Source organism: Moschus berezovskii, chromosome 23 (assembly GCF_049115385.1).
Source record: "Moschus berezovskii isolate FMDL1 chromosome 23, NW_MosBer_1.0, whole genome shotgun sequence".
NCBI classification, from domain to species: Eukaryota; Metazoa; Chordata; class Mammalia; order Artiodactyla; family Moschidae; genus Moschus; species Moschus berezovskii.
In genome coordinates this window covers 44,339,189-44,351,628 of record NC_142482.1, presented here as the reverse complement: position 1 = coordinate 44,351,628, position 12,440 = coordinate 44,339,189, and the positions used below count along the sequence as shown (strand labels likewise).

The following is a 12,440-nucleotide window of genomic DNA, read 5'->3' as shown; positions in this document are numbered from 1 at the left end:
TTTCCCGTGAAGTGATGGTAAATGATACTCCTTTTTAAAACAATTTGGTAATTATTTAATCTAATACACAGTACTACATTTTTTTAATATTTAGCCTGTCACTTATCCAGATTTTTTTTTTTTGGTAATATGAAGTGTAGTAGAGTTCTTCTAATTCTTCTTTCAAGTGAATAAGCAGTTTGTGCCCCAAACATCCTTTTCCCACAAAAATGAACTATAGCTTCCATAATATATGCTAAAAGATTAGCATTAATTTTCGTTTTCTTAAATGATTAACATATAAAACTCTTTTCCATTATGACAAACCATATGTATAAATTCAGTTTGTCTTTTTTAAGGTGTTTTGGTTGTTAATTTTGACACTCTTGATGAAAACAAGGTTCTGCCACTTCTCATTCCAGTTATTTACCACCCGTTTTCCTTTCTGTATACTGAGGAAGTCAATATACTCTTGGTAACACTTGGCAGAGTGAGAAGGAAAGTAGAAACCTGTTTTCCTCCACACAAAGGGGAAGCTTCAGTAGCTGTGGAGCCAGAGACAGGAAGCAGGTAATGATTTCAATCCCATCATGAGCACAAAAGCACGTTAAAACAAACTACAAACAAGCAAAATTCTTTATTTAGAGTATACTCTCGGGGGAAAATTTTTTAAAAAGTTTCCTCAAAGCACATGTAGAAGTGTTCCTTACTCACCTCCTGAAAAAAAACTCAGTTTTACAAGCAGTAAAACTAAATGTCTGTTTCTCTTTACACATTTTTCTCTTAGGAAAAAAGCCCAATGTCTCTGGAAAACTGACTTTAATCATTATCAAGCCTAACTTTGCCTCTGTTCGGCAACATAACTATAAACACAAATTTTTTAAAGTTAAGGAATTTTAAATCATGAGTTCATTTCTAGCTTACCAATTAGGCACTGTTAACTGACAAAAAATCCGATGGATGATAACGATCAGATTATCTGGATTTATGAAATAGTATTAAAAGATCCAATCCCAAGGACTCTGGAACTTTTTTTTTTTGAAGACTTATTTAAAATATAACTATTTTGGTACCCGATTTAAAAAATAAATCTAATATAAAGGCTAGTCCACAGACAAAATGTGGCCCTGCCTGAAATCCAGCCAGCAGCTACTAGCACTATTAAAAGCTCTGGTAGCCATTGTGACCTTGCATTAAGAGGCCTCATGTTTTCAACACAGGTATACGTTAGTTTAAATGAACATTAAGATTTAGTTCTGAAACCTGAGGACACAATCCTCAGAATAAAATCACAGCAGTTTTTCCTTCTGTTACAATGATCCAGTTTATAATTCCTCCTTGTTAAACTACCTTTCCAGGACAGAGAGAAATTATAATTAAAACTATAATCACAGAACAAAATCGCTTCAAACATTTAAAACTCGTATTTGAAAAGCAGTTCACAATATTACATCTAAGTTGCACAGAAGACCCCAGTGATCACTGGGAAATCTACCACAGTCCAGTTTTTCCAGCCCAAGCAGGTCCAAACTTTGGGGAATAATATGGCCACCTTCTGCTGAGGCTCTAAAAAATATTCGATCAAAACGAAGCTTACAAGTAGCAGCTATTCCAAGATTAGAGTTCATTTGTGTATCCCATGTATACTGGCAATGCTTAGGTTTGCCCAAAAACTCCCAGACATCCAAAATGTTGTTGGGTAAACCACCACATTTGGTAACCTGAAAAAAAAAAAGAAAGAACTCTTTTCAGTCTTTTTTACCTTAAATTAAAAAGGTCTTTATCATGACTGCATCTAAGTACAATTTTTCCAGTCAGAATGCCACAGATTATTTGTTGATGGACAAATGCAAAACTGGGTACAACAAGATATTTTATAGAAGTATTTTACTGCATGATAATAAGTAGGTAATATAAAGATATCAGGAGAGCCATAGAGGTCTGAAATTTACCCTTTCTCTCCTGACATAAATAGATTCCTAATTTTGGGTATCAGATAAAACCCAGAAGACTGAAAACCCATGGCCTCAGTTATTGTTATTAGTAGTTTTTAAAAAATGAACATAAGTGTAGAGAAGGCAAAACTGTTACTCTAAACTATAAATTTAGACGTATACCATTTTATATGATCTAATAATGTCAAATACCTGCAGTTTTATTTGAAATTTACTAACAGCATTAACTTTTCCTCCCATTCACTCTAGGGTTTAAAAGAAACCTTTATTGTGATAAAGTATACATAAAATTTATGAATTTAACACTACAGTTCTATGGCATAGGGTTCCAATTTCTCCACATTTCTGCCAACACTTGTTATTTTCTGTGTTTTTTTTTTAATAATAGTCATGCTAATAACTATGAAGTGTCTCATCACGGTTTTGATTTGCATTTTTCTCATGATCAATGATATTAAACAATTTTTCAAGTACTTATTGGCCATTTGTATGTCTTCTTTCGAGAAACATCTTAATCTTTTGCCTTTTTAACTTTTTATTTTGTATTGGGATATGGCCAATTAACAATGTGATAGTTTCAGGTGAAGAGAGACGGGATTCAGCCATACATATACATGTATCCATATTCCCCAAACTCACCTCCCATCCAGGCTGCCACATAACATTGAGTAGAATTCCTTGTGTGTTTTACCCATTTTTTAATGAGGTTTTTTTTTTTTTTAACTGTAGGAGGTCTTTGTATATTTTGAATATCAACCACTCATCAGATATATGACTTGGAAATATTTTCTACCATTCCATGGGTTGCCTTTCACTCCACTGATAATATCCTTTAATGCACAAAAGTTAATTCTGATTAAGTCTACCTTATCTATTTTTTCTTTTGTTCTCCATGCTTTTGGTATCATATCTAAGAAATCACTGCCAAATCCAATGTCATGAAGGTTAGAAAAAAGGTTGTAAGAAGACAATCTCAGTAGGAAGAGTTAGGGAAAACTAGGCCGGTCAAATCTTTGTTCTTCTCACGTTGCAACTAGAGAAACTGAAAATAAAGCGACCTTCGCTAAACACTTCTAATATTTTCTCTACACCCCTTGTTTTAATCAATATTAAAATATTAAAATTTAATCAATATTAAAAGTTTGTGTTTTCCTTTTCATATGCAATATATATATATATTTCACTAATAATGTAACAGCCTCTTCTGCCTCTACTTTCCCTTTGCAAGGCAAGTTCAGTTCAGTTGCTCAGTCGTGTCCGACTCTTTGTGACCCCATGAATCACAGCACGCCAGGCCTCCCTGTCCATCACCAACTCCCGGAGTTCACTCAAACTCATGTTCATTGAGTTGGTGATGCCATCCAGCCATCTCATTCTCTGTCGTCCCCTTCTCCTGCTCCCAATCCCTCCCAGCATCAGAGTCTTTTCCAGTGAGTCAACTCTTTGCATGAGGCAAGTAATAATTATTCACTGAACTGCATCTGCAAGGCCACTTACAAATAATGAACAAATGAAGGTCCTAGTTTTAATAGCTTTAGTCAAAAGAAACCTAGGGGACTTTCCCTGGTGGTCCAGTGGCTAAGACTCTGCTCTCCCAATGCAGGAGGCCCCTGTATGATCCCTGGTCAGGGAACTAGATCCCACAGGCCTCAACTAAGAGTTCGCATTGTGCAACTAAAGACCCCACATGCCACAACGAAGATCCAGTGCAGCCATGAACAAAATTTAAAAAAAACAAAACACCAAAAACACAAGAAATCTAAATGAATTTTCACAGCAATAAACTGCCCATAAACACTGAAGTGACTTCATCACTCACTTCTTGATCCCTGAGATTTGTATCTCCAGCAAATATAACTGTAGCTGATCCTGGAACCTCTTGCATTTTCTCTAAAACCATTTTCAACTGATTCATTCGTTCCTTAGCGTGCCCTCTGGTGCTTTCCAAATGAGAAGTCATAAGGCAAAGTTCATTTCCTGACACACTCACCTGCAACAAGACAAATGATGAGAGTTGGAAAAATGACCCACTGTTAACACTGAACTTTGTTAACAGAATCAGTAATTATATAATTGATTGGCTATATATTAATATTTATTAAAGTGAAACTGTATCATCAGCACTAGGCTTATCTCTAAAAGGTCAAAGAAGACTCCCAGAGAATACTGAGCAAGTACCCACTAACACTTCAAGACCTAACCCCAATGTCCACTTCACTGTGGGGCCTTTCCCAATGTCCCAGGTCTCAGTGGCTCCCTCTTCTATCCTCCTGCAGAACACTGTAGACTGTTCATAAGGTCCTGCAGATTAAACTGCAGCACAATTACCTCTCTCCTACAAAGCTGTTGAATCATTTCAAAGCAAAGAAGGCTCTTTTATTTTCTACTATAATATCGAGAGCCTGGCACATAGGTAATTCCAAATAATATCAGTTGAATGATGAATGAATGAATGAGAATCACTTACCATTTGCAATGAAGATACCAACAATGTAAGATCTGTCAATATTTCAACTAATTGCCTGCAGAGTCAAGTCCAAATTCTTTTATACTGGGCATTCATGATGTCTTATAATCTGGATCCAACTTAACTTTACTAGCCTCTCGTCACACTACCCCTCTTTGTACCCTCTACACTCAACTTAATAGAACGCTCATTTCGAGCTATACATGCCCTCTTTCATATAAACATACCCTGCTATTTGCAATTTGCACAAGTTTGCTCATGGTGGTTCTGCCACCAGCACTGTTCTTAATGTCTATATTTTACATATTTTTCAGGGCCCAATTCAAATACAACTTTCATCATGAAACTATCACTAAACAATGCAGCTAAGTGCATCTCTTCTTTCTCGAAGCTTTCCAGGCACATGATTACACCTCTCCTACAGCATTTATGCCTTTCCTTTATTTTAGTTACTAGACATATAATCTCTCCCCTGCTAATATAGGAATTCTATGAGAGCAAGACCTATCTGACTAATTTTTGAAAGACTCACAAAATGCAACACAGTACCAATTACAGTGCATTTAATTAAAAAAAAAAAAAAACTGGAAAGCAAATGTGGAATGTTAGCAAACTCATATATTAAGAAAATATCTAATGAATCAAGGATCTTATTTTTACAAATCTGTCTATATTTTAAATGTGTCTAAAAATTTAATTTATAAAGTTCTTTAAGACTATTTAAAAGAACCTGTAAGTGAGGAGTAAATATTTCTCTAAATACAATGTTTTATTTTTTTTAAAGACATCAGGGAGCTATGAAAAAATTAGTCCATTCTTCTTTTTAAGTCAATTTAAAAAAAATTACTTACATGCACACACAAAAGGTTTCTCATCATTTGCGTATTTGGAAAAGGAATAATTTCTTGGCTTTTAAACTTCACTCTCGATTTCTTCAACATTATAGCTGTGAAATATCCTTCTTCATGACCTTCAAGTGTTTGTGGAAAAGAATGTAGGCTGAGAGGTCGGGTATTTTCAGTTTACCCCAAGTTCCCCTACTGAAAATCCTATTTTAACAAACAGGTACAGAATTTAAATGGATCTACATCTTAAGAGTAAACTATTACTTCAGAATAGTTGAAGATGGCCAACCAAGTCCCGACATAATTAAAATATGGAAGAAATACAAAAATGTAGCTGGAAATATGGAAGAAATACAAAAATAAAAATGAATTTACACAGATGCCCCAAACAGTTAACAGTGCTAATATCAAATATAAAAATTTGAAAAACTTTTGAAAGGCAAGAGTATGAGACAGATTGAAGCAACTTAATATGAAGTTACTTTTAACTCTGAAAGCACCAGAAAAATCACAGTAAGTGAATAAAAAATTTAGAAAGTAAAATCTTGCAAGAAGAAAAGAGAACAGAAGTAGAGAGGCAGTGAATAAAAGCTTCCAAGTTTTTCAGAGAGCAAAGCAGACGCAGAAGGGCTGACTGGTTTATCAGAACGGAGGGAAAGCGGGAAAAGAAGAAAAGGGAGAGAAGGGAGGAAGAACTGGAGAGGGAGGGGCAGGGAGGAGGGAAGCAGACTAGAAAGACAGCAGGTGGGCAAGGTGGCAGGAGCAAAGGAGGAGGGGACAGAAGGAGGAAAGGAGAAAGAGAAAAAAGAATTTTCTAGAACCGAAGGTTATGAACCTCCAGATTGAAAGGTCCTACCAAGTGTTAAGCATAATAAATGAAAAATACACTGGCTTTAGAAAGAAGAGGCTCAGAGTTTCCTGAACAGGAATTAGAATGGTATCAGACTTAAGATCATCAATAATGGAAAGCAGAAAATACTGAAATCAGGCTTTCAAAATTCTTCAGGAAAATGACTTTCTACCTAGAAATTGATGTCCAGCTAAACTATCAAGGAACTCTGAGGATAAAACACTGGCACATGCAAACAGGATGGGATTCAAGCACTTCACTCCCCCTCTGCTACTTCTTAGAAAGTCACTAGGGGAATGTGCTCCAAAAAAATGAGGAAGAAAAGCAAGAAGGGACAAAGCGTGGGATTCAGAAAACAAGAAAACAGAAGACAGGCAAGAGGAAGCCCCAAGAGATGCAAAAAAGCTGTCCCACAAAGAGACAGACAGAAAGACAAAGAGGATTCTCTCTTCAGCAATTCTGGATTAAAAAGTAAATCAGAACTGAAATCATACTCTAGGCAAAAGTGAAAGTCAAAGAAAACATGAGATTTAGCCAAAAATCATGAAATGAAGCCAAACTGGAACACTAAATGCACTTAATAACACAATAGATGAAAAGTCCTAAAATATTAAGAGCAAAAAGGTAGAAAAAGAACAAAAATAAAGAAACTGGTAAAGACTCTTTGAAAAACATAACCACAATGCGATCATCACACTTGAACATTTTCTAACAATTTGATTTCACCAAAAAGCTAATCCATGCCTTAAATTTTGGCAATTTACATTTTTCTGAAAAATCATCCATTTTAACCACTTCTTCACATACATAACATCTTCTCTTAAGATTTTTTTAGTATCAGAGAGTGTGACTTCTTTTTCTCAAGCTTACTTTATTTGTGCTTTTTTCCCTCTATGTTCCAACTGTTTAACTTTGATTTATCTCTCTCCTTGTTTTTTTAAAAAAAAAAAAAGACAAGTTAAATAACAGAAAAATTATTACCTGTAATAATCTCGTAACTACTTGCTTTCTTCTTTAGGTAGGCATAATATGGGGGAATAACTTCCTGTAGAAATATCACATCAGGGCTGTACCTAATTAAACACATCAATTCATGATAAGTACCAGGTATACCATTTCATTTGCAAGCTACCTATTTGGAAAATACCACAGCATAAAAGAAACAAAAATTATAGTCCTCTAGGACACCTACTATTTGATGTTTACATTGATCTTTGATAACTATAAAATGAGAAAGATCTGTGCCACTTAACATATAATACTGTAAAGATCAAATAAAAAAACATATATATGACACCCCTTTTAAGTCAGAAGAACTGGAATCACTGACAGTAGACACCCAGTAATATTAAGAGCTTCCAATTGTCTTATACTCTAATAGATGCCTGAAGTGTTGTCTCTTTCTGTCCTCTTGAAACAGTTATTATCCATGATGAAGAAAATGCAACTCCGAGCTCCAGAGAATTGAAGTGGCTCTCAAGTGGTTCCACAAGGTCACAGAGCCTGTGTGTGGCAGATATGGATCACACTGGCAATTTTCTTTTCACAGTAATAATTATATAACAAGTTTAGTAAGTAAAACAGTACCAGTAGGCTTCAAACAAAAGTTAGTGTTCCCTCAGAATCCCAACCCACAGTCCTGCTCCCAGAGGCAGTCACTCCTGCTTCTTTCTGGTATTTCCTCTGAGAGCTGGACTCTGAAGTCAGGACCGACTGCAAAGCCCATAACCTTGATCTACTACCCTCCTTGTAGGCAGGTAAGACACATTATCACACTATCATGAAACAGATATAATAATACTTACAAAGCTAAATAGGAACACACCCCTCGAGCCCTCTCTAGCAGATTGTTCATGTCCAATCCATCAATATTCCAGGTAATGAAAGAGAATACACTGCCATCTTCTTGCTGAACACTTTTATCTTCAGATGTGCTGGTTTTAGAACTAACGGAATCATTTGTTTCTTCCTTGGTTAGGTCAACACTGGCAAGAGCAGAATGAAACACAACTCTGCAAATAATCTAGAAACTGATGAACTTAAAAATCATTTTTCAAATCTTCGTAGCCCTCATTTTACAGGTAAGTAAAATTCTCTTACTGAAGTTGTATGTAAGTTATTTTTATTGCAATTCATGATCAATTTTGGATTTCACATTTATTCTTAGTCTTCCTTGTTGCGAAGTTGGGCAGGGGGTAAGTACATTTTAAGAGTTCTAAAACTATCTGCCTATAGAAGACCAAGAGTCTGATGACTACAGAAAACTAGATTCTGTGTTATGCAAAAGTCTGCTCACTTAGAACCAACTTGATATCACCTCAATGATATAGGTCATTAAAACAACTTTATAGACTACAACCCCAAATTAGATTGAGTACGTAAGATTTCCACATTTATTTGGATTCATTTTTAAATCATACTTGAAATATGGTTTCACTGTGCCAGATAAAGAATGGCTACAATTCTGTTATTCGCCTCACTGAGAGGTGAAGTCCAATGAACACCCTTCTCCTTGAATCTGGGCTTCAGTGACTTAACTTGATCAACAGAACACAGTGAAAAGGATACTCTGGGGTTTCTGAGGCTTGTCCATTAGAAGCCTTGCAGTTTTCATTCCAGTCTTTTGGAACCTCTGTCCAAGAACCTTGAGCTCTCACATGAGCAGTCTGACTGCTCTGTGACTGCCACGCTGGAAAGACCACATGTGTGGGTTCCAGTCCTCAGGCCTGCCTGCCTCCAACTCCCCCATCAAGGCCTGGACATTTGAGTGGAGGGACAAACACTGCTAAAAGGTGACTCCTAAACATTTATAAAATATACACAAATTTAAGAACTAGGGTTTTGTATTTATAATTTTAATATATTTAATGCCAGTATTTTAACTTCTTTTAGAAAATTGTTCTTTATTTTATGGCCTTGCCACGCAGCTGGCAGGATCTTAGTTCCCCAATTAAGGACTGAACCCCAGCAACAGCGGTAAAAGCTCCAAGTCTTAACCACTGGACCACCAGGGAACTCCCCCCCCATTATTTTTAATTGAAATATAATTAACCAGTATTGGGGACAAATCCATATAAGGTGCCTCCTGATCTAATGCAGTGAGGAGAACACCCTATCACTTCTGTGTCACATTGTATAATATATATAAAACATTATACATTTCAGGTATATAATATAATGATTCAATGTTTGTATACACTGCAAAATGCTCATCACTGTAAGTCAACTATAAACTTCCTTTGGAAATAATTTCAGACTTTCAGAAAACAGTAAAAAGAATTCTACTCACCATTCATACAAATAAATGTTAATATTTTACGTATTTAACATTTACTTGCTTTACTTGTTATTCAGAAACATTTGCATAAGTATTGTGAATGCACTGATCCCCTGGAGAAGGATATGGCAACCCACTCCCTATTCTTGCCTGGAGAAGCCCAGCGGGCTACAGTCCATGGGGTCAAAAAGAGTTGGACACGAGTGAGTGAGCAAACACACACACCTAAAGATAAGGACATACATATATATCCTACTACAATTATAAGAAAAGCAACAAAGGAGGAAGAAAAAGGTTCTAGGCAGAGGAGATAAATATCTTTATAAGAGCCTCAAGGCAAGGAAAAAAGGACCCACTGGAGAAAAGAAAAGTTTGACATGTCTAGAACGTGAAGTCAAGTGGGCCTTAGGAAGCATCACTATGAACAAAGCTAGTTGAGGAGATGGAATTCCAGTTGACCTATTTCAAATCCTAAAAGATGATGCTGTGAAAGTGCTGCACTCAACATGCCAGCAAATCTGGAAAACTCAGCAGTGACCACAGGACTGGAAAAGGTCAGTTTTCATCCCAATCCCAAAGAAGGGCAACGCCAAAGAATGCTCAAACTATCGCACAACTGCACTCATCTCACACGATAGCAATGTTCAAAATTCTCCAAGCCAGGCTTCAACAGTAAGTGAACTATGAACTTCCAGATGTTCAAGCTGGACTTAGAAAAGGCAGAGAAATCAGAGATCAAATTGCCACCATCTGTTGGATCATAGAAAAAGCTAGAGAATTTCAGAAAAACATCTACTTCTGTTTTATTGACTACGCCAAAGCCTTTGACTGTGTGGATCACAACAAACCGTGGGAAATTCTTCAAGAGATGGGAATACCAGACCACCTGACCTGCCTCTTGAGAAATCTGTATGCAGGTCAGGAAGCAATAGTGAGAACTGGACATGGAAAAACAGACTGGTTCCAAATTGGGAAAGGAGCATGTCAAGGCTGTATATTGTCACCCTGCTTATTTAACTTATATGCAGAGTACATCATGAGAACACTGGGCTGGAAGAAGCACAAGCTGGAATCAAGATTGTCGGGAGAAATATCAATAACCTCAGATGACACTACCCTTATGGCAGAAAGTGAAGAGGAACCGAAGGGCCTCTTGATGAAAGTGAAAGAGGAGAGTGAAAAAGCTGGCTTAAAACTCAACATTCAAAAAACTAAGACTATAGCATCCAGTCCCATCACTTCATGGCAAATAGATGGGGAAACAATGGAACATTGTTACAAAGTGACAGACTTTATTTTCTTGGGCTCCAAAATCACAGCAGATGGTGACTGCAGTCACGAAATTAAAAGACGCTTGCCCCTTGGAAGAAAAGCTATAACCAACCTAAACAGCATATTAAAATGCAGAGACATTACTTTGCTGACAAAGGTCTGTCTAGTCAAAGCTATAGTTTTTCCAGTAGTCATGTATACATGAGAGAGCTGGACTATAAAGAAAATTGAGCACCAAAGAACTGACTGAATTGAACTGCGGTGTTGGAGAAGACTCTTGAGAGTCCCTTGGACTGTAATGAGATCCAGCCAGTTAATCCTAAAGGAAATCGCTGCTGAATATTCATTGGCAGGACTGATGCTGAAGCTGAACCTCCAATACTTTGGCCACCTGATAAGAAGAAATGATTCACTGGAAAAGACTCTGACATTAGGAAAGATTGAAGGCAAGAGAAGAAGGGGACGACAGAGGGTGAGATGGTTGGATGACATCACCGACTGGACGGACATGAGTTTGAATAAGCTCCGGGAGATGGTGATGGACAGGGAGGCCTGGTGTGCTGCAGTCCATGGGGTCGCAAAGAGTTGGACACCACTGAGCGACTGAACTGACTGACTGACATGACTGGAAGTTTTGTGGGGTAGGAAAGACAGCGTGACAGGAGACGAGCCCAGAAAGACAAGCAGTGGTCAAACCGTGGGGAAACGTGTAAGGCATACGGACTTTAAGAGCAGAAGCGCAGGAATTGGAGAGGGAGCACTGGAATAACAGGGGCGATGTGCACTTTATAAAAACCATTACCCTGGCCGGCCAGTAGAGAGTAAACAAACATCAATAGGAAGCAAGGAGAATTCCAAGTTACCCTTCTTCAGTGGAGGGTTTTGTGTCTCATCCGTTTCGAAACGCTCGCTTACGTATTCCCTACACCTGGAGTAAAGAATTACATTTCTGATATTTCTCCCTCGGACTCCAAAGTACATCCGAAGTGGCACAGCCTGGACTTCCCGGGAGAAGCGTGAGCCCCGCTGCTGGGGCAGCTCTCATCCACACCAACCCTCCTTCTCCGGCTACTCAGACCCGCCGCCTAACTCGACGGCAGGTCCGGGATGCCCAACGCAACCGGGTACCCGCCTGCCTCCGCCCGAACGGGTGTCGGGCCCGTCGTCACTCACTAGGACTCGGCCTCAGAGGGGGACTCGGGACGGCTTTCCGAAGCGCTCTCCTCCACGGCCGGCTCGAAGTAGGAGTTCAGCGCTCTCTGCAAAACAAAGACAGAGGGATGGGACGTACGCCTGCATCACCAAAGTGAAGAGCCGGCAAGAGAGAAGCAGCGAAAGCTTACTTCCATCTCCCAGTCGTTCTCGGCCAGGTAGCACTGAGCCACAGCGGCGTCACAACTGGCGACCGAAGCAAACTCCGCACACAGGAGTCTGCGCTTCTTCACCTCAGGCTCGCCCTCCTCCAGCTCCGCCTCCGGCCCAGCCTCCGGACTGCTGTTTCGCTCCATGGGTTCCCCGCACGTTCACTGCACCTTGAACCTGGCCCGGAGTTTTGGGTGGGGGACGGGGACGGTCAGGCGCCAAGCTCTGCACAGGCGCCCGCGGTGCTGGCCCGTCAACCACCCGCGGGGAATCACGCTCACCTCTCGGAAGACGGTAGAGCGCCTGCGCAGCAAGAAAGGCGGCCCCCTCCCCCCCGGCTGGCGAGGGCGCATGCGTGCGCCGTCACAACGCGGGGCGGGACGTCAGTGACGCGGTGCTAGACGTCAGAGCGCCAGCTGCCGGGGCGAGGGAC

The 12,440-nt window shown here is 39.1% G+C and overlaps 1 protein-coding gene across 1 annotated transcript; it reads right to left on the bottom strand.

The window, feature by feature from the left end:
• Positions 1–597: 597 nt before the first annotated feature.
• TDP2 (tyrosyl-DNA phosphodiesterase 2) lies at positions 598–12,422 on the bottom strand. The gene is made up of 8 exons (XM_055405870.2): positions 12,289–12,422; positions 11,989–12,184; positions 11,819–11,904; positions 7,902–8,081; positions 7,078–7,169; positions 5,253–5,371; positions 3,754–3,924; positions 598–1,700 (listed from the first exon to the last, which is right to left on the bottom strand). The coding sequence occupies exons 2-8, from the start codon at positions 12,151–12,153 to the stop codon at positions 1,419–1,421; spliced, it is 1,095 nt and encodes a 364-aa protein (XP_055261845.1). The 5' UTR covers positions 12,154–12,184; positions 12,289–12,422; the 3' UTR covers positions 598–1,418.
• Between the last annotated feature and the right edge of the window lie 18 nt (positions 12,423–12,440).